We start from the raw sequence: 13,045 nt of genomic DNA on the forward strand, positions 1-13,045 counted from the left end.
TACATAGGTAGTAGGGAGGAGGAGAGGATTGACCAGCTGCTTATCAACAACAAGTCAATTCTAAACTCAAACAAACAAACAACCATTTATTTGGCGCGTTTATCTCTCTTCTCTTCCCACCTTTATATTAATTTTTTTTTTTAATCCTTGTCACGTTTTCTTAAACGTCGTCGTTCCCACCATATTCAATTCCAGAAAACAACACATTCCAATTTTCCTCCAACCAAACCAAACAACCAACATTTATTTCCCTTAAATTCATCATCCACCGCGCTTATTTATTTAATCTTTTTTCACATCAAATTCGAAATCCATTCTAGGGTTTCAATTTTCCATTCCCCGATTGAATGGAACTTCCACTCAATTTCTCACGTAAACACCAAAAACGACTTATCCTAATCGCGCTTTTAGGATTCTCCGGTTACGGTGCTTATAAAGCTTATCATTTACCCTATGTAGTTCAAAAACGCCACCGCTTCACCAAGCTTCTCAAAGCTTTCGTTTCTCTTGCAGAACTCGCTTCCAGTTCCGCAGAAACCGTTTCAATCGTTTCCAACGATTTAAACAAATTTCTCAAGTCTGATTCTGATGAAATTCCCAATAGTTTCAAACAATTATCCAAAATTGCCATGTCGGAGGAATTTTCGATAACAATTTCTAGGGTTTCAAAGTCTTTAACACAGGGAATTTTGATGGGGTATGGTGAATTTGAAAAACCCTTGGAAATTGGTGCGGAAAAATCGAATTTTTCGGATAGGGTGTTGGATAAGCTTATGTCTGAGGCTGGAACTGGGTTTGTTTCGGTTGTGGTTGGAAGTTTTGCTAGGAATTTGGTTTTGGGTTTTCGTACGAAGTTGGAAAATGTTGATTCGGGGTCGAAATCTGATGGTATTTCTGGATTTGTGAGTGTGATTTGTGATGAAAAGTGTGGGAAGGTTATAGGGGATTGTGTGCAGACTTTTGTGGCTACTGCTGTTGCTGTTTTTCTTGATAAAACAATGGATGTTAACACCTATGATGAAATTTTTGCTGGAATGACGAATCCAAAACACCACGAAAAGGTGAAGGGAATTTTGGTTTCTCTATGTAATGGTGCTGTTGAGACTTTGGTTAAAACATCTCATCAGGTTTTGACTAATCCAAAAGGTAAATCTGATTTGAGTTCACCTAGGGAAAATGGGCGTTTGAAACCGGAAGCTTATCTTCAGAAATTCAGAAATGGAAGCTCTGTTGATGGAGTTGGGGATTCTGGGTGGCTTGAACAGGTTAAATCAACTCTTTCTGTGCCAGCTAACCAGAGGTTTGTGCTTGATGTCACGGGGAGAGTGACATTCGAAACTGTGAGGTCATTTGTGGAGTTTATGTTATGGAGAATATCAGAAGGTTTGAAAAGGGGTGTTAATAAGGTTCATGATGACGTTGTAGACAAAGGAATGCAAGTTGTTAGATATGTAGGAGCTAAGTCGTCGGTTATTATTACCTTGTGTCTTGCTTTATATTTACATATTTTGGGTGGTAGTAGGATTCTAGTGGCTGCTTAGCATGATCATTCATCCTACCCTCATACTTGTAATGCAGTTGAATATAATTTGCAGCTAGATTTGATCTTTACACATATGATATCTCCAATCATTAATTGAGGTCATATCCCACACTCATAATTCAATGGATGAAATAACTGACTGTAGTCTTTAAATTATCTCTTGTAGCCTTTTTCCGTAGCCAAAAAATAGAAAGTTTGTGCATCTCTGTTGCTTAAAATTCTGTTGCTTTAGCCCCGGATGCAATGAAATGAAACATAACATGTCTGGAAACAGCAATAATTTTACACTTGTTTCTGGAAATGAAATATCATTGTGATATTTGAAGTATATTAATCTGGATTTTGGACTCCCTATTGTCTAAGAATCAATGGGTTGTTGCAGTCAAGAAATAGCCCTGTTGGATAGATCAATCAACTCAGGTTTTGTAATTGTATATTATATCCAATTTAATAAAGACACAACGTGAGCTATATCATTTTGGTTAGCTGTGCCGATTTTTTGGCTAGAGAGGCTTTATGCTGATTTTGGTTGGCAGTACATGAATAAGTTTTCCAATTTAACCTTACCTCCTCAGGCCTCGTGATCACTATTCAGAAAGAAACACAATTTTGAGTAGGATTTGTCTGTGATAAATTGAAATTGTAATTGATTGACAATGTTTTTTTTTTCCTTCTCTCTATAAATTTGAGATCTTGTGGCAGATTTAACTTTGTGCAATGGCCAACTGTAACTTATGACTGGGAATGCATCTCAATCTGAGTAATTTCGAGATCGTGATGTAGTTAGGTGAGTTTAAATTCTCCTATGGTTAAGTGATGAGCATCTTTCTGTTGAGAATCCCTATTCTTTATGCACTGAGACTTTGATTTTGTCAATAATTATGGTACCTTGATGGACTCTATAATAAGATATCACAAGCATATATATACACAATTCATTCAATTCATCATTGTTAGTATATATTTAATTATTAATCGGTATGCTCCTGCTTCATGCGTCTCTATTCTGCAATAGTATGTTGTAAATATGTAATATTTTTGTATTTCTAGTTATTAGCCTCGTATTTTTCAATAATTAGAGATTATTGTATTTGGACCTTTAATCTAAGGCGCAATAGGTAGAGTGCACTCTAGTTAGTTAGATTAGTGCTTGTACACTTCACTCAATTGAATAATACTCCAAAATATTTTTCTAGATGGTATCAGAGCCTATACTTGATATGTTGTTGGGTTGTCCACATTGTGATAGGATACTGGATTCGGCTTTAGCTTAATTGATGTGTGAATAGGAGAGAGTAGCGACGTGGCAGGATTCTGTTTGGAGGGGAACAGTTATAATAGGGATAGAAGAGAGGAGTAAGGATCATTGTTGTTTGTAAGTAGAGTTTCTCTCTGGTTAGGAGCATAGTGCTCTGTTTAGGAGTTCTTGAACTCTGGTTTATCCTTTCATTTGCATTTCCAGGTTCTATCACATTGTCTACACCCCAGACCTATTTGGCCTATGTATGAAGTGGTATGTTGGAAATACCTCCCCTATCCACCTTATTACTGCAACAAATTTGGGTTACCTTCATTGTAGCCTCCAACACCATTGTGCTACAGTTTAGTCCCGCATTGCTTAGAGATATGGTCTTTGTAGTGCTTGTAAGACTTTGTAGTCTGCTGCTTATAAGTTGCTTTTGTGGTGTCGAGTTAGGCATAACCCCATTTCTAAGATGCCTATGGGGATTATGTTGACAAATCATCATCTTGAGTTGTTTTCCGTTCATTCGATTCATCTTGAGTTGTTTTCCATTTATTCGATTCTATTGAAATAGTGATACACTTAATGATTAACTAATTTTTTAAATCAGTATGCGTTCCCTGTATAGCCTCAGTATTCTGTACACTTTAAAATGGAAGAGATGCATTCTATTATGTCAATGATTCCAGTACATGGTAATAGAGTTTGAGGTTTTGTTTAATACGGTCACTCTATTCAGTTGAAAGACTTCTCCTTTTAATCACTTATGTTGAAGCAGTGATGCACTTCACGAGTAACTAAATCTTAAAATCAAAGACTTTTGATGTAGATCCTTAGCATTCTTCACTGCTGTACACTTAAAAAGGGATCAGATACCTTCTATTTATGACAATGATTCAGTTGAATGAATGTTGCCTTTTCTCGGCATTTCTGGAACTTGCCTGTGCCACTATTCGTCAATAGTCATACTAACTGGTGCATTATAATTTGGTTCCTTCTTTTGAAGTTGTCGGAGATTTAGTTGTGTTCTCTTGTTCTAGTTTTCTTTTTCTCACCAATGAAAAGCTAGATTTTATGTTTTCAAAGTCTTCTGATTTGCTTGCTTCTTTAGTTAATATGTTTAATACATCCCATCCATAGAAGATTCTTACATAACCCTGCTGATAGTTTAGTTAGTAGCAGTTGCTGCTTGGTTGCATGATTTCCTTGCTACATAAGGGCTTATCGCTAAAAATGTTGACAGTCATTGAAGCATCGTTTTTCCTCAACAGTTTCCCTTTTCATTTCCCCTAAGATCTTTGGTTTCCCCTCAATTAAAGGGTCGTATACAGCCTGCCGCATCATACCTCAATTCCTTTTTATTTGTCACTAGTATTTAGACCCGTGCGATGCACGGGAGGTTAGATATGACATTAATTAATAAATAAGGTAATCGTAAATGAAACAATAATAGTTGTAAGTGAGCATGAATTAACGTGTCCAAAATAAAACCAATAAAAACCTGAAGTAATTTAGAATTCTCATTATCACATTGGATAGACAAATAAAAATAACCAAATGCAACTACTAATATAAGTTTGTCTTGAGTAATAATATACAAATTTGTGGATAATAAAGACGTATCAATTCTCAACAATTGAATCGGTAAAACTCAGTTTTGTGTCCATGACTTTTGCTGATTCCAAATCAAAAATTCATCATAAAGATGATGATCAACCTGGCATGAAATAAAATAAATTTGTATGATTATACACGATTATTTTAAATGGCATAAGGTATAAAGAGAAATACAAATTACATAACCATATAAAAAAGTATAAGAAAAATGCATAACATAATGTTAATTTGTGAAACAAATTTAGTTGATAAGTTTTGACTTTTTTGTCAACAACAAAATTCTAAATATTATTTTTTACACACGCGTGTGCGCCCATACACACACACAGAGATATATATATATATATATATATATATATATATATATATATATATATATATATATATATATAGTTCGGAAGAAAGGCATTATTTTAAATAAAAGTGTTTTGAAAAACATAGCTAGATGCACGCAACAATAAACAAATAAAAAATATATACGAATATGTATATGTGTAAATTACCTATCTTAAATTCTGAAAGACTTCTTTGTAGACAACATTATTAGTTTTGTTGGAGACACGTCCTTCGTCATCGCAAATCAGCATCATCAACCCAGCACGTGAAGTAACGCGTGAAAGAGCAACATATAACTGTCCGTGTGAAAATATGGGTTTTGGAAGATATATTCCAACATTTTTAAGAGATTGTCCTTGGCTCTTATTGATAGTCATCGCAAATGAGACCATAATAGGAAACTGTTTACGTTGAAACGTGAAAGGAAGTTTTGTATCAGATGGAGATGGAGACAAAGTCAATCTTGGGATATATACCTTTTGTCCAATATTGTTCCCTGATATTATCTTTGCCTCAAGTACGAAATTCCCCATTTGCATAATTATAAGGCGCGTACCATTGCATAATCCTAATGGTTGATCAATATTTCTCAATAACATAATTGGAACTCCAACCTGGAGATTTAACTCATGGTTTGGCAAACCTGAAGATTTGACGGTGTTCAAAAATTCTGGAGTGAGAATCTGATCAAGACCATTAATATTTTCATCCTGTGTAGACGGACTATCAGCACTTAAGTAAGTTTTTTTTCTCACCAGGAATCATCGATAAAATGTAATTGTTCAGTGAATCATCAATATCATTGGTAGGTGCTAAAATTGCCCTATCTTGAAAAAATGAAATATCACTCATATTCTCCAAAAGTGATGGATATGTGCTATTAACAATTGAAGAAATTAGGTCACCTGAGTTCTTGATCAACATGTCATCTGGTATTTCAATTTTAGCTTCCCCATCATTGTTGTCTCTAATATTTCCATCTCCAACATTTAAAATCCAGTCAGCGAACTCTTTGAGTTCATTGACATCAGAACATGAAGAACCAGTTTGAAGCCTCATGTTTTTGGTCAATTTTAGGACTCGCCAATGTTTCCAAAGGCGCGATGAATTAATGCTAGCATCAACAACATCATGTCTTGGTGCTCTTGGAATGATCGGAAGAATTTGCCTGAAATCACCACCCAAGACAACCACTTTTCCTCCAAAAGGAATATCCGCACTTCCAGGATTAGAGTCACGAAGTATATCCCTAAAAGTCTTATCAACTGCTTCAAAGCAATGCCTATGAAGCATCAGAGCTTCATCCCAAATAATAAGTTTTGACTCAACGATTAGTTGCGCTAAAGGATCCTCTGGCTTGATAGGGCAAGTCAAATTCTCGAATAAGTAATGTGTTGTCCTTCCACCTGGAATAAGTAATGTTGCTATCCCATTTGATGCTATCGTCAAAACAATTTCTCCTCTGGATCTAATTGCTGCAGATATCGCTCTCCAAATGAAGGTTTTACCGGTTCCGCCATACCCATCAATGAAGAAAAAAACCACCGATGTTCGCATCCACAGAACTCATGATTGTGTCGTATATGCTCCTTTGTTCTTCAGTCATTCTGGAAGTTAATTTTTTGTGCTCCAGAATTAGATCACGATGATTATAGTTAAGCTCGTTAGAAATAAGTTGATTGTAAGATTCAGGATTCAAAGGCATGTTCACTTGAGGCATGGTTTCAAAAAAAATTAGACTTTTGTTCCTTCTCCGCAACAATTTTTCTATCTCCACCAAAGTTAAATTTTTCAATTCATCTTCAGTCAAAACCAAATCTGTTATATAGAGTAAAAACATAAGTTAAATATGATAATAGTAAAATTCAATATTATAAACAATGAAGCAAAAGAAATAATGAGAATTGAATATACCTGGAATTTTCAGGTGTCTTCGTTGCCTATATAAAATGTCATCACTTAAATACTTTCAGGTATTTATCCAAACATAATCTGGACTTGGAATTTCATTTGACAGCAATAAAGTTGTAAATAAGATCCTTAGAAAACTACCTGTGCCCCACTGAGCTGCTTCTTTAATTACATCAATCTGCTCTTTGTCATCAAACAAAAAACAAATAAGATTATGAAAGAAAAAAAAAACAAACTAAGATTATGGAAGAAAAAACGTATTTAGTAGTTTATGGCACAAATTAAACAAAAGTTTGTTCAATTGCTTAAATATATATTATTAAATAGTAATGTGAAAGAAAAACAAAATAAAATTATGAAAGAAAAAAAAAACAAACTAAGAGTATGGAAGGAAAAAAAACGTATTTAGTAGTTTATGGCACAAATTTAGCAAAAGTTTGTTCAATTGCTTAAATTTTTTTTTAGCAAAAGTTTGTTTAGAAAAACATAGTTAACAAAAACAAAAAAACATATGGGGATCGGTGTTTATATTGCCAAATAGATAGAGAAAATAGCACTACCAAAAAAATAGAGAAAATAGAAAACAAACTATGATGTCCATCAAACAAAAACAAAATAAGATTACGAAAGAAAAAAACCAAAAAAAACAAACTAAGATTATGGAAGAAAAAAAAACGTATTTAGTAGTTTATGGCACAAATTTAACAAATGTTTGTTCAATTGCTTAAATATATATTATTAAATAGTAATGTGAAAGAAAAACAAAATAAAATTATGAAAGAAAAAAAAAGAAAAAAAAAACAAACTAAGATTATGGAAGAAAAAAAAAACGTATTTAGTAGTTTATGGCACAAATTTAGCAAAAGTTTGTTCAATTGCTTAAATCTTTTTTAGCAAAAGTTTGTTTAGAAAAACATAGTTAACAAAAACAAAAAAAACATATGGGGTCGGTGTTTATATTGCCAAATAAATAGAGAAAATAGCACTACCAAAAAAATAGAGAAAATAGAAAACAAACTATGATGTCCATCAAACAAAAAACAAAATAAGATTATGAAAGAAAAAAACCAAAAAAAACAAACTAAGATTATGGAAGAAAAAAAACGTATTTAGTAGTTTATGGCACAAATTTAACAAATGTTTGTTCAATTGCTTAAATATATACTATTAAATAGTAATGTGAAAGAAAAACAAAATAAAATTATGAAAGAAAAAAAAAGAAAAAAAAAACAAACTAAGATTATGGAAGAAAAAAAAAGTATTTAGTAGTTTATGGCACAAATTTAGCAAAAGTTTAGCAAAAGTTTGTTCAATTGCTTAAATCTTTTTTAGCAAAAGTTTGTTTAGAAAAACATAGTTAACAAAAACAAAAAAACATATGGGGGTCGGTGTTTATATTGCCAAATAAATAGAGAAAATAGCACTACCAAAAAAATAGAGAAAATAGAAAACAAACTATGATGTCCATCAAACAAAAAACAAAATAAGATTATGAAAAGAAAAAAAACAAACTAAGATTATGGAAGAAAAAAAAACGTATTTAGTAGTTTATTGCACAAATTTAGCAAAAGTTTGTTCAATTGCTTAAATATATATTAAATAAATGATAATAATAATGAGATGTCAATATTAAATTTAGCAAAAGTTTGTTCAATTCAATTACTTAAATATATATTAAATATTAAATAATTAAATAACAATAATAATGAGATTTCAATATTAAAATGACATAATTAACCTCAATTTTTGGCTCCAAAAAGTTGTTTAAGACAACTTAAGACCTTTTATAAATAAGATTTTAAGGTTGTTTTGCCCAAACTAAGCAAAAAGTTAATTGGTGTTTTTTATGAAATTATTTATCTTTTTGTGATACATTTGCCTATGATTTTATTGCACATATATCTAAAACATCCGCACAAAAAGGAATTGGGAATTTGTTATAATTTCATGTCTATGATTGTGATTGACTGAAAAAGTGTGGTATGTAGACCATCTCCAACACTGTTCTTTCACAGTGTTCTTAAAACACAGGTACAACATGGCTGCCACACCTCTGGATTTGCTCCGTCTTTCTAATTGGTGCTCCATGGAGTGTTGGAGAGGGAGAGGGGTGGCTATGATTGGAGTCTGGATATGCTCTTACTGTCCTTTCTGGCCCTAAAACCAACTAGTTGAGTCATTTTAGCTTTGATGAAATTAACCCCCCACGGTTTGTTTTTTATTTTGTTTTTGGAGTTAAAGAATCACATTGGCATTATCCATGTCAAGTAAAAAACAAAGTTCGATTATTTGAGTGACAGTGGCTATCCACATCAGAGACTTCTGGTCCTAATGGGCACAAGGCTTGAAAACATAAACAAATTAATACTATGATCTATAAGCAGGAGCAAGTTGGATTATATTAGTTACTATGTCAATTAAAGTCAATATGTATATCAATTATAGAGTGCTTATGGCAGTGAATGTGAGTAGTGTCTTCCGAATTTGACAAAGGCTCAACCATCAATCAATATTGAGATTCACAATATTGTAAACATAAACGTATTGTATTAACACACAAGAATATCTTCCAGAAAAAATCCCTTCTTCCACAGTTTCTGAATGCTTCTGAGTATAGATATAATCCACATGAGCTGCAAGAGTCCTTCTCATCAAACATTCCTCTAATATTTTCATGTCTTCTCCGTCGCAATCCTCATCATCCAACACTGCTTTTGCTGCCACGACATGCTTGGATGGAAAAAAACATGACAAATTTCATGGTGAGGTTTATAGTTACTCCTTGAGGTGAAAAGGTGGAGTCAAACTCGACCTTAGGACGAGAGGCATAGATTAAGTTGAACCAAAGGAGAAGATACAATGTGAAGATGATGGTCATTTTAGTCATCTCTACTTATTTTGCTAATTAGTGCTAACACTTTTCTTAAGCAACTAGCAGTGCCAACACTTATCATGGTTATGTGAGTGGAACGGAGTCTTTTTAACCGGTGAATAAATGTAGACGACTCCTTCGAGCGTTATATTCAAAAGTGAAAAAAAATATGTAGGATTAATTGTATGTTTGGTCTCTTATGTTTATTTTAGGTTTTAAGTTGGTTCCTTATGTTTTAAAGGTTTTAAGTTGGTTCAAAACGTTACTTATATTGGAATAAGTTAGTCTCTTCGTCACTTCACCGTTTAAAGATTCAGGTTGAAAATATGGATGATGGAATTTAACTTATTTAGAAAATAAGTTTTAAAACATTTTTAATTTTTTTTTATTTTATTAAACTCAATATCATGTCGCGGAAGATATTAACTTATTCCAACGTGAGTGATATTTTGGACCAACTTGAAACACGTAAGGGACCAACATAAAACTTTTAAAACACAAAGGACTAACTTGAAACCTAAAATAAACATAAGGAACTAAACATGCAATTAAACTAAATATGTATTAGTAATCAAACTAAGCATTTCCTTTAGTAAAAAAAGAACATTTCCTATCCATTCTATCCAAAGTAAAGTAAGAAACAAAACAACTCACCAAAAAAGTGAAGTAAGAAACAAAACAACTCAAAAAAAGTAAGAAACAAAACATTTATTAGGACACGACTACACAAGAAACCAAAAATTTAAAAAAAATAAATAAATTAAAAACCGTTTTACTTTAACTCATAATCATTTTTGTTTCACTACCAAAAAAAATAATCATTTTTGTTCTTGTGAATCAAATGAACCCAACTCAATTCAAACGTAAGTGGGTTACCAAAACACAAAATTGTTTTTCTTTCAAAGTTTGTAATGTTTACATTGGAATGTGACCTTGAAAATATTACATTCTTATGACTTGTTTCTTGATGAATAGAAATGATTACCCCTTAACAAGACAAAAGAATTTTTTTAAAAAAAAAAAAACTAAAAAATCTTAAAAGGGGTGATAAGGCTCTTATAAGCTAACGCAACACAAGATAAAAAGTCCGGAATTACGAAGAAAGTCATAAGGTCATCAAACATATTCAACTCAAAGTTACTAAAAGCATTCACATCTCTGTTGGCCTCATGATAGACGTATTGAAATTTGTAACTCATCAGCTCAGCACGTAAGTCATAAATATGAGAAACTACATGAGATCAAGGATGACTTCATTAAGACTAACTTTGATCGATGAGTGGGTCTCCCATGTCCCAGAGAACCCAATTGATCATCAACTTGCATATCGTTATGACCAGTCACTCACACTTAAACCCCCTCTTTCAATTTCTTCAAACGGAAAATCAACCTCTTGACCTCAAGAAAGGTCATGACATTTTTATGTTAATAATTCGTCACAGCAATCATAAGAGATTACTCTCTTTTTTTGTTAATAATTCATCACAATGATCATAAAAGAACCTCTTACTCTTATTTTTTATGTCAATAATTCATCACAATTATCATACAAATGATAAATTAATAAAATATAAAGACAAATTAAAGTGCAATTTTTCTAATTTTTAATAGTGCACCAAAATAATGAACTTTGAATAATGAAAAGGAAATTGAGCATGGCACAAGTGGTAATAATGACGCAGGAAACAAGTTGCAATAATAGCAATAAAAGTAATAATTAAATTAAGCTAGAGCCTAGAGTCCATTAATTAGATATACTAAGCTTCTTAAACTCATATTTCCTTCATGTATGGTTTTGGTGTGTCCATTTGAACCTAGCTAATTATTTCCATATGGCAGCTACTACCTCTTCCACCTGCAGTGGTTTCTTCAACTTCCGATCATCATCGAATACTTCGAGTCAAAGCTCTTCTGGTTGCAGTGGAAAGCTTGATGGAGTAGCTATGTGGTTGATCAATGGTGTCACTATGGCTTTTTTTTCATCTTTAAATCGTTGCTCTTGCATTCGCATCGCCACAGAAGAAGACGGAGAAGATGCCAATGAGTTGCCATTGATGTTCAACGATGGTAATCTCCGCCATGACGGTGGTGTAGCCGGTTCCACCAGCAGGAGAAGGACCGGTAAAGGGAAGAAAAGTGTACTTGTCCACGAACAATGATCTAGATGAATCAATAATGTCTCCTTATTTTCATGGTAAGTGATATATATTATAATTTAATATTATAATGTTACATAGTATGTGAGAGTTTTTCTAATTGTGCGTTCAAATCAAAGCTTATGTTATTTCTGGAGAAGAAAAATGATATCACTTAAGATGCTTGTAATCTTCTCCCCTTTGATATATATACAGATACAATGAAGAATGGTTCATGAATCATGTGTAATATTGATTCTTAATTTGTGCAGTGTTTAGATTCAAAAGATACATGATTTCTATAGCCATTAAATTAATTAATCATATATGGTTATATGTGTTGTCAATGGATAGGACCCGGAGAATAACATCAAATTAATGAGACATATATAGTCTGATAAAAGAGTATAATACCAATCTCATGTTTGTATCATGTTATGAATTATGCCTTCGGATTAAACTGAGTTGACCTTTAAGTTAAACAACTAGCCACTCGATCATTTTAATATTAGTTATAGTCAATTTTATCATAAGATAAGTCGTTTAATTAACAAGTAGCTATGTAATTTGCGTTTGTTTACTTCTTGAATATTGATACTTTGGCAATTCCCCGCCGTTGAGATACCACATTCACACATTTTGTTCACCGGGCATTCGATATATTAGCAACGGTTGGATCAAGATAAGATAGTGAAATATGCATATTTTGACTTTTATTACATTTAAAAAAGAGCAATGTTATTTCTCTAGATAAAATACATCCCGAATTGCTAGAGAAAACTCATCCTCCAATCAATTTTCTTCCTGCCTACAAATCATGGGAGGTGGTGGGGCTTAATTTTGGCAGATACTGAGTAAATATTCTCTCGGAAAATTATCGGGACAAAAGTTCTCGCGATACATTGCATTATTGTTTAAAAAAATCAAGTCTTAAATCTAAATCATTCAATCATGATCGTACAATTGAAGTCTAATTTGGAAAAAGGCTATTGATCGCAAATTATTGACTCGCGAATCCATCAAAAGATCAGTGGAGTGTTTTCTTTGCATGATTATTTGTTGACCTTCACGTTTTATGCTATACACGGGATTTTGATTGGCGAGTTTTTTTATCGGGAAAGCATTGTTCGTAATAAATAGCATAGCTCTTCTAAATTTATGTTTCATTTTCAGTATATGAGTTGAGTTTTTTTGTTTTTGTTTTTTGACTCACATAATGAGTTGGGTTGGGAGTATGATTACTCGAATCCCCACCGATATCATATTTCTAAGCTTTTTTATGTCTATGGGATTTTAAAACAATTTCCAGCATGTTTCTTTTACGGTTTATTGCTGATTGAGCACGTTCTAGGAACTAAAGTTACTTTGAAAAAAATTAAAATAAGCAC

General features: G+C 32.6%; 2 protein-coding genes and 1 pseudogene across 2 annotated transcripts; 2 read left to right on the forward strand and 1 right to left on the reverse strand.

The window, feature by feature from the left end:
* Window positions 1-307: 307 nt before the first annotated feature.
* LOC146942202 (protein PHLOEM PROTEIN 2-LIKE A10-like) lies at window positions 308-1,699 on the forward strand. The gene has a single exon (XM_085756153.1). The coding sequence runs from the start codon at window positions 348-350 to the stop codon at window positions 1,539-1,541; it is 1,194 nt and encodes a 397-aa protein (XP_085612279.1). The 5' UTR covers window positions 308-347; the 3' UTR covers window positions 1,542-1,699.
* Window positions 1,700-4,236: 2,537 nt separating this feature from the next.
* Window positions 4,237-6,827, reverse strand: LOC146942203 (uncharacterized; annotated as a pseudogene).
* A 4,397-nt stretch (window positions 6,828-11,224) lies between these two features.
* Window positions 11,225-11,983, forward strand: LOC146942204 (uncharacterized). Its single transcript, XM_085756146.1, has one exon. The coding sequence runs from the start codon at window positions 11,355-11,357 to the stop codon at window positions 11,679-11,681; it is 327 nt and encodes a 108-aa protein (XP_085612272.1). The 5' UTR covers window positions 11,225-11,354; the 3' UTR covers window positions 11,682-11,983.
* The last annotated feature ends 1,062 nt before the right edge of the window (window positions 11,984-13,045 follow it).

The sequence above is a fragment of the Medicago sativa genome, chromosome 3, assembly GCF_051527215.1.
Source record: "Medicago sativa cultivar Bolivia chromosome 3, Bolivia_mono, whole genome shotgun sequence".
NCBI classification, from domain to species: Eukaryota; Viridiplantae; Streptophyta; class Magnoliopsida; order Fabales; family Fabaceae; genus Medicago; species Medicago sativa.

Excerpts from the sequence above, each read along its gene's own strand:
- LOC146942202 (XM_085756153.1), top strand. The coding sequence starts at position 348 with ATGGAACTTCCACTCAATTTCTCACGTAAACACCAAAAACGACTTATC.
- LOC146942204 (XM_085756146.1), top strand. The coding sequence starts at position 11,355 with ATGGCAGCTACTACCTCTTCCACCTGCAGTGGTTTCTTCAACTTCCGA.